The 13117-nt window shown below is 41.9% G+C and overlaps 1 protein-coding gene and 1 pseudogene across 1 annotated transcript; both read right to left on the bottom strand.

Annotated features, from left to right (window-relative positions):
* Positions 1 to 426: 426 nt before the first annotated feature.
* LOC117083582 lies at positions 427 to 7258 on the bottom strand (annotated as a pseudogene).
* Positions 7259 to 8349: 1091 nt separating this feature from the next.
* LOC117083569 (zinc finger protein 705A-like) lies at positions 8350 to 11668 on the bottom strand (the record flags this gene model as incomplete). The annotated part of the gene is made up of 4 exons (XM_033211387.1): positions 8350 to 8999; positions 10056 to 10135; positions 10668 to 10763; positions 11542 to 11668. Coding segments are annotated over 4 exons (888 nt in total), but the record flags the coding sequence as incomplete, so codon positions are not given.
* Between the last annotated feature and the right edge of the window lie 1449 nt (positions 11669 to 13117).

Raw genomic sequence — 13117 nt, 5'->3', positions numbered from 1 at the left:
CCCAGTAAGCTGCTCCCATCGCCCAGCCTTCCACACTCCTGCAGACTTCACAATCCCTACTCCCACTAACCTGACAAGGGAGTTATGCATTGCCTGGAGACCGTCGTTGGCCTACAACCCCGCGATGGGGTCCAGGGTCTGTGTCCATTTCTGGTTAAAATTGCTCTAAGGCTGGTTGCTGTCTTGGCCTTCCCTGCTTCCTCTCTGTTCACTTCTCCTCTCCCCAGCCCATATGAAGCTTTTACGCAGGAGATGGATTATCACCCCTCTTGGAACATCAAGGACACCACCAGGACACCGCATTGTCTCCTTGACCCTGGGATTCTGCAGATCTCAGTCTTCTCCTGAGGTCCCCTCACTCCCTACCTCATTTTTTCCATCCTTCTGGGGCCTGGGTCTGCTACACCTCAGGCTTCCTCTTCACAATCACAGACAGAGGGAGCCCCCTTCATCCTTGGGCTCTAGCCACAGTTCACCTGCTGCAGGACACTCAGTGGCTTTCAGTAGTTCATCCAGATATCCAGTTGGAAGTGGGATTTCCTGGAAGGAAAGCAGGACCCCAGAATTACACTGAATTCTAATGCAAGAGCCCAGATTCCCCTTCTGCATGGGACATTAAGCTGCAAACACTACATAGGCACTTAATGCTCAGCTGCCCTTCTAACATCTGGTCCAGTTGTGTCCCTCCGCCTTGGAATATCTCAGAAAATATATCTCCACCTAGAGTTGTTTAAACACATCATCCTATGTGATTCCAGACCATCAGGGGGTGCAATGGGTCCTCACCAGAATTTCCACTCTGCTTGGAAGACTTAGAAAACCCTGAGGCTGCTCAGAGGATCAGATTCCCATTTCTGTGTTTCAGAAAACCTTCAGTCTTCCCCGGACAAGTGAGGAGACGGAAAATGTCTTGTCTCTGGCACATCTTTTGCAAGCAATGGCGGCTCCCAGGAATCAAAACTATCAATGAATGTATTTTTGAGACTCTGGTCAAAAGAAGAGTCATTCTGCAATTTCAGGTAGGATGGAGTGGTTCTGTGGCTCCTGGGGTGATTCTGAAAAGATCTTCACTCTCACAAGGACCATGGAGGACATTTCTGGCATTTCCAGACCAGGAGGAGTGACAGATGGACTTCCAGTGTTACTAGGAAAACTTTTTTTTGGACAGCTTTGTAATAAGAGGATCTTGCTTTGGCTTTCAGGCCTTCACATAGGTTACTTAGATCATGGAAGTGCTTCTGTATTTCTGCGTAGGCTCAGGATGCCTTCTCAAGTCGTCTCTGCAATTATGAGACAGTTGCTGTCTAAAGAGGTCACTTAGAATAACACAAGAGGCTTCACCTTCAAACGGACACCGGACAATATAGCCACAGTTCAGCCAAGATTATCTGTGTTTACATACCTGTAAAGTAACACTCCTAGTTACCTCCATTAACTTGGACATCTTTCATGAATAGAGAAACTCTAGTGATTGTTATATAATAGCTGCCACAAAAATTAACCAATAAAAATAAATGATAAATGAAAAATAATTAATAATTATGATAATGAATGCAATGACCTAAATAGTAAAAATTTTAATACTGGTGACAATATGAACATAAGGATACAAAAATCAATGTGGAGATTCTCCTAAATATATGAAAAGTTCACAAATTGGGTCCTCATTGTGTCATTTGGAGTCAGCGTCAAAGAATTTCACTATGAAATGTGTTCCATGATGGCAAACATGAGAAACAGGAGGTGAAAGGAAAGCAAGCCACAGGAGAGCGTGGGCTAATAGGACCACTGGTATGCAAACCTCTCTAGTCAAGGACTGCCAGCCAGAGGTGAAGAGAGTTTGGCTTGTGTCTTGCCTACCACTGGGCACACAAAAGCTTTCAGTAGTGCAACCAGATGGCTGGTTTGGCCTGGCTCCCTGCAAAGAAGACATGTATCTGATCCCCACCAGCCCATCCGTCCTGGAACTCAGAATCCTACATGCAGTAAACATGAAGCTCCAACCCCATAGCTGACTTCACCTCCTTACTGTCCTTCTGCCATCTGGTATTTCAGGTGCTCTCCAGCTCTGGACTTCTTGGCTCCCCTACCTTTACCAAGTGAAGTCAGGAGGTATCATTCTCAGTGTTCTCCTGCCAGTCCAAGGTGAAACTCACCAATACAGGCATACCCTGGATGGACTTCCTTCGAATATTTAGAAAACAATGAGCTTGCTCGGGGATGGTCTGAGCTCTAGTAGAGTTACAGTCTCCCATGGAAATCTGAGAGGACTTAGAATATTCTCAGAGGCCTAAGCAGTCCAATCTGCCCTGGAAACATCAGGAATGATATACTTGGACTTCCTGAGGCTCCAAACTTTTTCTAAATAAACTCAGAGGTTACAGAACCATTTTTCTCTCGGGAACTGAAGTGGAGTTATTTGCCTTTTGCCAGCATCTCACTTTTTTTATTTTCTAAGTTAGCTTTTGAGCCCAAAAGTAGATATTTCTTGTATTTGATTTACACAGGGAGCTTCCTAGAATGCCCATGCGTCTGGATACTTTCTGCATTCACTCAGGTATTCACAAAATGCTACAGTTCTACTGAAAATCTATGAGATGACCATTTGATCACCCGAGCAACTTTAGAATGTGTCTTCTATGGAAGCCCTGGAGCCTCCCTTCTGATATTTCATCCATTGCTGGTACTGAGTACCCAGGGCGAAACCCTCCATCAGACATTGTCAGCAATTCCAGTATGGAGATGGCACTTACGTGATGGGGCTCAAGAATCAGATGGTAGAAGACCAGCCAGGAAGTGAAGTCTCAGTAGGCTTGGGGGCTTAATGTTCGATGCACACCAGACTTCTAAGACTCTGGAAGCGGGTGTGGATCTGTCTGCACAGTGCTTCTCATCTACAGCCTGGACCAGCCATTTCTTCAGGTGAACTACTGAAAGCTTTTGTGTGACCTGTGTCAGGCAGAACTCTGGCCAGACCCTTTTCCATAGTCCATTTGTAATGTATTTCCACGTGACATAGGCATCTCCACTTTTGCCCAAGCCCTCATGTGGCTCAAAATTATTCTCCCTACTGCCACTCTTCTTTGCCATCACAGAAGATATTTCAAGATGCAGCCCTAAGCCACTCCCTGTAATCAATAACATGAGGGCTCATATGGGAACAATGTCACAGGCTTACAGGAATATGTTCTTAAATATCTGCTTTTTTATTATTCTCTTCATTGAAATGACATTTATATCGTCACCATTATGATTGTTATTAATGTTATTATTATATGGGTACAGTTCTTTATCATGGATATACCTGTGGTAGTTATTATGCAATGTTGAATAATTTTTTTTATGTTCTGAAGACTTTAATTTGCTGAAGATGATTAAAAGACAACCTTAAAACATACATACCACCGCAACCCCAAGACTCCTACTGTACTACCTGGTGTCCTGTAGAAGAATGGACTTCCTGAGTTATTCTTTTATTTTTCAGGCAAGTATCTATTCATACCAGCATAGGAGATGGATGAAGTGCACCCTGATCTTGCCATGGGCTCAGAAAGAATTCATACATATGCTTTATGTGCTAGCAACTGTGTGTGTAGGCCTGTGAGCCCTAGAATGTACTTTCTTTCACCAACTAGTCCACCTAAAATTTCCTAAGTCAAATTCCCCCTCCATGCTTGGATAGATCATGAATGGCTTTCTGTTACTCACCTAAGATGAAGGTATACTGCTAAATTAGGTTTGTGGCCAAGAAACTTTTACCTGTAGTGGCAGGAGAGGGACTACCTGTTCACCAGAGTCTCTGCAACATTTTCTTTTTCTTCTTTTTGCGATAGAGTCTCGCACTGTTGCCCAGGTGGAGTCCAGTGGCACAATCTTGGCTCACTGCAACCTCCAACTCCCAGCTTCAAGCGATTCTCCTGCCTCAGCCTCCTGAGTAGCTGGGTTACAGTTGCATGCCACCACGCCTGCCTAATTTTTGTATTTTTAGTAGAGACCAGGTTTCAGGCTGGTCTCTAACTCTTGACCTCGAGATCTGCCCGCCTCGGCCTCCCAAAGTGCTAGTATTACAGGCATGAGCCACTGCGCCCAGCCTCTGCAACATTTTCTAAGTCAGTACAGTAGTTCTTTGAACCACCTTTTCAGTCAAAGAACTCATGAAAAAGTCCTCCAAGAACTTGTGACCTTCTGGAAATTGTCAAAATCTCTACAGGTGTCCAGAGTCATCCAAAGCTGTATTGCAAACCACTGACTGGGTTCCACCATTATTAAAGCAAATGCAAAATATGCCATGCCACCAAAAAAAATCCAGAAGCCATGGTATTTAGCTCTTTCCATCTTTCTTGCCTCCTGCAGGTGGGAGAGTACTGAGTATGATGCCATCCTACAGCCTCTGGAGGACATGCCAGTGCCTAGAAGTACCAGTAGAGAGGGGCCATGAAAGAGCAGATGACAGCCAGGTGGTTGGGAATGACATTGTCCTGGGGTTTATTGCTTGTCATGAACTCTGCCACTGGGCAACATGTACGGCTCTGGACCCATGCCTTCTCTGGATCCCTGCCCCATCAGCCAGCTATCTTATCTCCTGAAAGCTGGTAGGTGTTGGTCAGCATGGTGTTGCAGGACCAGGGTTATATTAACATTCCCTCTTAGGCTGAAACACCAGAAGTTAACACAGGAGTCCCAAAGTGTGTACATGCCAACCTCCAGATTGTTTTTCTTCACGTTCTAGATGTTCATCCTTGCTTTCTGGGACTTGAAATAACCCTACACCGCCAAATATTTATGCCTATTATCCACTTAGGGAAAACTTGTATGTCCCAAGTCCATAGGGTTAGTATTATTATCAGTATTATAACCACTAGTACTAGTATCATGATCATCATCATTCCTGTTAATATTCATCAATATTTTTATTACTACCATTGTTAATATGGATTTTTCATTATTGTACAGCAAGGAATATACTTTATCCATTCACAAATGGTGTTCAGTTACTAAAGATGACTACAAGGCATGCTCTGCAGACATATACACACACAGCTGTCCTGGAGACCCAGCTTTGCCACCAATTGCTCTTTTATAAGATGAGCTCCCCCAATACCCACCAGTTTTTCAGGACTCGACCTGAGTTGGTTGGGCTAGACCTGGAAAAGTTTCCTATTCTCAGCTGTACCTGGAAAAATGTTAAAGACTCTTCAGAGGCCCAGTAATAGCTTTTGGCAGCTTCCAAGACCAGGGAGGGTTTCTTGGCCATTCAGAGCCATTCAAATATTCTAAGTAAACTCAAGGAACCAGAAACCCCACTTGCAGTCTTGAAATACCAGTGAATGGCCTCTGTGAGTCTCTTCAAGTTTTTCAAAGATAACCGCCTGGAAAGGCTGGCCAGGAAGCCACCCAAGCCCATCCCTCTACAAGATGTTCTATGTCAGCCAGGGACCCAGTGAATTGCCATTGAACAGAAGGGTGGAACAGACACAGCATGCCTGAGCTTCTGGAAACATTCTAAGTGCCCTTGTTGGCCCAGAAAAGACTGGTGCTGCCATACGAGGCACAGATATGGCAACTTAGCCACTCTAGGAACCACACAAGGTTTAAAGGCTCCCAGGAAGTCCAGGAAGGGCAAACATGGCCTTTTAGAGCCATCAGATTTTACTCTAAGTCTACGTGGGAGACAGTGCACTTGGCTTCATAAAAACACCAGTGGAGGTGCTATCACTTGCCCCAGTATCCGGTCTTTTCCACCTCATCTCAGAGCCAGGCAGCCACCATTTCCCAAAGCTGCTGTACAATGAAAGGGGAATATTCTAGGTGCTCTCCTGTGCCCACGAAATTCTGTGGCTGTACTAAAGGCAGGAGTTGTCCTCCGGAATGCTCTTCAGGAATCTGACAATACTAGTCAAGATTAAAGAAGTTCAATTTAACGTCATACAAAATCAATCGCAAAAAAAAAAAAAAATGCATAGTGAGACAAAATGATGAACACATCTGCTAATAATCATGAATGACAATAACAACAATGATGATCTTAGTGATAATGCCACCAACACCGTTAATGGCAGTAACAATAAACCTGAGGTAATGGGTAATGGGTAACCCGATTCACCGATGTGAAGGATGGCGCCAATTTCTGGCCTTACAGAAATAAAGGAAAAGTAAACACCTGAAGGAGGAGGAGGTGAACCTGGATAGAGCTCCCGTCAGCCTCTGGGCGCTCCTTGGTGGAAGGAGAGGTACTTGGTCCTGAGCCTGCCCAGGATCCACCCGCACCAGAACCTGGGAGTCCCAGTCCTTGGATGGGCTCAGTCCCACCCAGGCCAGACGCCCCGGAGCCCCGGAGCCCGGGTCCTCCAGCCCTCGCTGCCGCCGCTCCTCGCGGAGCCGCCCCCCCCCCCCCCCCCCCCCCCCCCCCCCGCGCAACCTCAGATTCAGCACCGCTCGGCGAGGGCAGCGCCAAGGATGCTCCGGGCCCAGCGGGGGCATCCGGGCCCAGCTGGGGCATCCGGCCTCTATGGGATACGGACGCCCTGAGGGCGCGGAACAGCGCTGCCTGCGCAGGGCCCGCCATCTTGGGCCTTGCAAAAAGAGCGGCCCCTTCAACGCCCCCATCCGGAACCTCCCCGGAGGCCACAGCCCCAAAGCCAGAGCGGCGGCCCCTCCCTCACGCTGGGTTAAGAAAACTCAGGTCTTCCGTGGAGACCGGGCTCCCGCGGGAAGCAGACCGCGCATGCGCCCTGCATGGCCAGACAGATGGGTTTCATTGCCCTCTGCCGGCCATGAGGTGGCAGCACAGGACGTTTGGCCTTTACTGCTTAGCGGTGGACCTGAGTCTGAATCACTGAAATTCAGGTGTGGATTATTCAGTATCTTTCTTTTGGAAGATCAAATGGAAATTGAGTACAATATCTTGTGCTTTAATTAAAGAAGATTGGAATAAAGAAACAAATTCGAAAGTCAGTATACAAAAGTCGATTGATTCCCTCTATGTGAAGGGAAGAAGAGCTTGAATAAGAGAAGCATTCTGTGTTATGCTTTAATGCTGGAGATCAGCCACCATGCATTTGTCAAATCCCGTAGAATTTCACAGCACAAACAGTACATCTTAATGTGGCTCAGGACTACATATAATGTCAGCCACAGTTTGAGGGTAAATTCCATATTTAATTAAACAGATTAAACAATAAATAATGTTATGAGCTCTGCCTGGACACAATCCTTGCCTCTCCAACCAGTTTGCTAAGGGGTCGAATTTCTTGCTCATTATCCTCACACTTGACATAAACCCTGGCTGCAGAGTAAAATCAATCACTTGTGGTGATTTTTTAATATAATGATGTGTCAATTTCAACCATGGATAAGGCTATTTAGCCTTAGTAAGGCCTATCATATTAAGATTGTACCTGTTTTGCAAAATTTCAAGTCATCATCCCACTTGTTATTCAGGAAACATTTTCTCTTGAGTTTTAGGTTCAGTACTGAGGCTCCTTGATGGACAATACATTTTCCAATTCTGAGGACAAGGCAGAGGAGGCCCCCTCTGTGAGAACTTTCATTTTGCTTCTGGAAAAGTACATGCATCTCCTTTCAAGATGCTAACCGTGTTTTGTCCAGTGTGAAATCTCACATGTGCCACAAGTGTTACTCTGTGAAGAAAGGATTTCTCATGATTTTTCAAGGCATAATTTCTCCAGTAAGAAGTCTGTGGTATTCCAAGAGAATTCATTGCCCTTGGAAAGACTTTCCCTTCTTATTTAGCTTATAAAGGATTTCCTCTCTTATTTTCCATTTTAGCAGCATTTTATCACTGTGTTTTCTTGTGAACATCAAGCCTAGTGCTTGGCTGAATGTTTATTCACAGAAAATACAATTAAAGGGTTCATCCAAGTAAAGTTTTCTTACGTTATTTGACAACAAATTGCACCTAAAAACATGTTCACACTGAACGCAGAGCTAGAGATTCTCTACCTGAAATCCCACACATTTTTAGTTATTAAAACTGTTGCTGAAGACTTTTAGTTTGTTATGTTGACAGTTTCAGCTCTCTAGTGTCATTTATGATCAGATCACTCACAAGTCTTTGGTACACACATGCCGTACAATTTCTCTTCCATATGAATTTATTGATGGGGACTGAAGAATAAAGGTAACTGAAGCAACGTCCATGTTGATTACAGTAATTCAAAATGTGAGTCCTTTGGCACGTTTAGATGTTACAACTACAGCTGAAGTCTCTTCCATATTCCTTACATTCGTCATTCCTAACACTGTCATCTAAAGTCAGAATATGTTCTGAAGACATTTATGATTTTCTCTCCAGGGTGAATTTTCTGATGTTATTTAAGATCAGTACATTGACTGAAGGCTTTCCCACATAAATGGCATTCATATGGCTTTTCTCCAGTGCATGTTCTTTCATATCATCTAAGGTCAGAAGATAGACTGAAGGCTTTCCCACATAGAAGACAAGCATGTGGTTTCTCTTCAGTGTGAATTCTTTTGTGTCCTCTAAAGCCAGAGCTTTGACTAAAGACTTTCCCACTTTTATCACATTCATAACGCTTTTGTCCAACGTGAGTTCTCTCATGTCTTCGAAGGTTAAAGGATTGAATAAAGCCTTTCCCACACTGATGACACTTGTACGGTCTCTCTCCCATGTGAGTTTTCTCATGTCTTCTAAGGTGAGAACGCTGAGTGAAGGATTTTCCACATAGATGACATGCAGGTGGCCTCTCTCCAGTGTGAGTCATCTTGTGCCATCTAAGGTGAAAGCAATTAGTATAGGCCTTTTCACATATGTTACATTGATACCATTTACCTTTAGTATGAATTTGTCTATGTGGTTTAGGGGACAACTGATTACTAAGGGATTTTCCACACTGTTTGCTGACATAGGGTTTCTTTCCACTCTGAGTTAACAAACACTGAGTCATTGTGGAACTGTGAGTGCAATCTTCTCCCAAATCATTACATTCAAAGGGATCCTCCAGAATGAGAGAGTTCTCCTTTAGGGACAAAGAGTAAAAGCTCTTAATGATTTACCGACATACATCTATACATTCATTTCACCACCTTTGAATCCTAGACCAACCATTCAGTGGTAGAGCCCAGTTGAAATCTTTCCAATGTTACTTGTGTGAAAGGAAATTAAATTTTGGCACCCCAAACTCATTTAACCAAAGGGAAAAATCAAGGTGGGAACAGGGTCACACAAACCTGCCTCCCCCTTCTGGTTCCTAAACAATATGGCTACAAGATGAAAAGCTACAGGCTTCCCCCATATTTTGCCCACAAGGAAATTCCTCATGAGCTGTTAAAATGACACCATGGCAATACAAACTGATAGCTTGTCTTTACAGGTGCAGTTATCCCCAGTTCACCAGACACAAATGCATATCCGATTGTTTCCCTGCCCCATTTTGCCTTTGTTGTCTTACGTAAAATGCAACTTTCCTGCATTATTCCTCTGCCTCATTTGTTTATGTCATCTCATGTAAAAAAAATCCAGATTCACTGAGCCAGAAAAATACATGAATGATTATTTTTTTTCTACCCACCTTTTACATGAAAATTGTGTACTTCTCAATATCCCACCCTTTCCCCCTTTAAATTTAGAGAAAATCATCTTTGGAGAAAGGTACACACCTGTCCCCCAGGTGCATGTCCTTAACTCTGGCAAATAAATCTCCTAAAATGATTGAGACTTGTCTCGTCGTTTTTCTCGATTGACACTTGCATACACATTATCTCCTGCAGACACAGACATTTTCTCTTTTGTAAGATCCCAACTGCAGAGTTATTCCATTAATTGTGATGATATCAATATCTTTCAAAGTCTGAGCATGAGCAATGTATATGCACTTGTTCTATTTTAAAGATCTCATGTTATGGTTTAGAACACAGGTCACTTTATTCACTGAATTCAAAGTATCAAATTTTTTTTTGCTTAGAAAGCACGTAATGCCAGCCTAATTACACTCAGGTGATGTGCGTCATTACTAACTTAACCCATTACCAGGTCTTTAACTTAGATGACTGGTGTACACAGCTATAAAACTCACCATTGTCATACCGGTGGATGCATCTTTTCTGATAGGATGCATGGATATCGTGTGTTTTTTCTTAAGGGCACTTTCCTTGTCTGAAATAATTTAAAAATAAATTGTTACCTTGGTATTATGGTAATAAAGTTGTTTGAAAAACCCCAAGGCCCATTTACCTTTTTTTAAAAAATTGACACTTGGATGTGGCAAATGTGTCAAATGAAGAAAATACTTCAATAAAAGAAACATATTGTACAGGGTCAGCAATTAGAAAAGAGTTTTAAAATTAAAATGTGAAAAGAGTTCAAATGGAGATGAGGTATCAGACAGGTAAATAGAGGGATAGTCTTCACAGGGCTATCGGGAAAAGAGTCAGCATGTGATAGTTTAACCCCAACAAGTACATGAATTATCCTTTTCCAGAAAGTAAAAGAAAAGGCAAGAGGACATAAGAGTAGCATCTGACATATGAACAAAATGATAATAACATCTAAGGAATTCTGCTCCAGTAGCTTAACCTACATTTTAGAAATTACCACTCATTTAATAAAACTGCTAATTAATATTTGACTGATATTATTCATTGACAAAGCACCTCCTCCTATTAGAGTACAGGACCCTGTTGCTTACCCAGATTCTGGCCTTGGAGAAATTCTCTTCCTTCCTGCCAGAGCTCTTTTCCTTGCTTCAGCTGCAAAATTATATAGGATTTGCTTATCTGGTACCCTGTTAGTGGAAACAGTACACGTGTTTTGAGTTCACTGTCAATAAATGTGCATTATCACCAACTGTAAGGCAGGCTATCAAGGAAGAATAAAAACAGTGAAGGTCAGCTCAGGCCACAAGACCTAGAACACAGAAAACTCCCCAGGATTTTTCTGACCCAACGTGTGGCTAGAAAATAAATCCAAATGAAAAGTCCATCAGGAAAAGGAAATTCAAAACAGTCAGGACCTATGAATGCTGAGTCCATGCCTAAGTTCCAAGACACAATGCATAATACATAGTCTTTCCAGAAAGAGATTAATTAAATCTCTGCACAGTATGTTTATTATTATTCTCATGCAGAACAAAAAAATTGATTTACAAAAATAATTGGTGTTCTATACAAAAAAAATATTGCTATTGTTTTCACTAATTGGTCTCAGCCTAAGCATAGCGACTAAAGCAGAAGAGTTATTTAGAAAATATTTAATTTAATACATTGAAAATATTCATTAAGTTCCCAGGTCTGTTCTGAGTATTAGTGACTGAGTAACAGGGAAACCATGAAATCCTTGTCAAGATTACATTCTAATTGAGTGACAAACTAAATAAAACAAAATAAAATAAAATAAAGATATTTCTTTCAGACAGATTTAGAGAGCTCAAACTTTTTTCAGATAAGATCTGTGAGAGAATCAGAGAAGAGATTAGAGTGAGATATGGGGAAACTGTTCCAACACTTATTGAATGAATGAGTCAATGTGTGTCTACATACCTATGTGAATGTTGAGGGACTCACCGAGGGACACCAGGTGACTGACGTTTTCCAGCATTACATCTCTGTACAGCTTTCTCTTGGATGTGTCCATCATGGCCCACTCTTCCTGGGTGAAGTCAATAGCTACATCTTCAAAAGTCAGTTTCTTCTAAAACATCACAGACATTTTAGTTTAGACAGAGAATCCCTTTTAATGTCCAGAGGAGGAAGGCTGAGATGACATAGTTAGGAGCTGGGTATGCAGAACACTCTGTTTTAGGTTCCAGCCAGTTCATTCTCAATACTAAGCTGGTATCTGCTTTTCAGATTCACTCACAGAGACATACCCACTCTTAATCCATTAAACTTTACTATAAAGAAATATTGCATGAGGTGTGGCATAATATAGCCCAGATATTTTTCAGTAATGTGTTAATCACCTGTACATAGCTGATTATAAAATTTTCACTTGAACCTTCATAAATAAAACAAATTTACCATGAATTTCAAGTAAATTATAGATTTGTCACAAGGTAAATAACCATGATTTACTACTTTTTAAACATGACCATGATTAAATAAATTATTTCTCTAGATGAACCACAGGTTTCTCACCAATCAAATGGTTAAAAGACCTATTATGTGCTTTGAATAATCTAAAGAAGTAATAGAAAACATGTTTCCTATCTAGCAAATATTTATTAAATACAGGTCATTGGTCCCTTATTCATTAAAAAGTTAGAAAGTAATGAACCAGACTCCAGCATTCTTCAGAACTGAACAAGTTTTATGCAGAATATAGGATTCAATTCCTACATATAGTCACTCTAATGTTATGTAATTCAGGTGTTCAGGCCAAGGCTTAAAGACAGTCCAGCAGCACAAGACAAGATGGCTGAGGCTGCTATACTGAGGAAGTCTTAGTCTGATGATTCCTGTGATATGAAGCCTCCTGTTCTCAACTTTCTCTGGACAATCCAAACATCAGTTATCACTGCCTCTCTTTTAACTTTACCTTGTCACTTTGCTTGTTCAAGGATAAAAAGGCCTCTTTACTGTTTTGTTTTTTTCTAACCAGCCCTTATAAAGCATTTCCACAGAACCCTAAATTGTACTCAATCTAGTATATTCCTTCTCCCGAGTGTGCAACCGTAATTAAGTAATTGTATTTCTTATATGTTACTTTCAGTTACCAGAAGGCAAAAAGGTTAATTATCAAAAGGTAAAACGAATGGGGATAAGAATAATAATGACTTCTTTAGTTGTCCTTTTGCAAAGTTTTTAAAAGCACAAATATATTTTATCAAACTCTCCTTTTTCCTCAGCACTGTGCAGCTCTTGCCCAAGGCCTATCATACGGGATTTATTGAACTCAGCTGCTAGAACATCAGCCTCATTTTTGGGCTGTGATCTGCTCTTCACGCATCTCTATTGCCTGCATTCATCACAATCCTAAGTCTATTTCCGCCAACAGTACAGTTAATGGCTCAATTATTTCCCTATGAGGTTACAGGACGGATAGAAGAAAAAGAAATACATAAATGAGACCTCTCATGTCTTTTTTGGTAAATAGCCTGAATAGGGGCTGGAATAAAGTAGTGTAATATTAGAAATTATA

Source organism: Trachypithecus francoisi, unplaced genomic scaffold (genome assembly GCF_009764315.1).
Source record: "Trachypithecus francoisi isolate TF-2019V2 unplaced genomic scaffold, Tfra_2.0 Contig00379, whole genome shotgun sequence".
Taxonomy (NCBI): domain Eukaryota; kingdom Metazoa; phylum Chordata; class Mammalia; order Primates; family Cercopithecidae; genus Trachypithecus; species Trachypithecus francoisi.
This window is presented reverse-complemented; position numbering and strand designations above follow the sequence as displayed.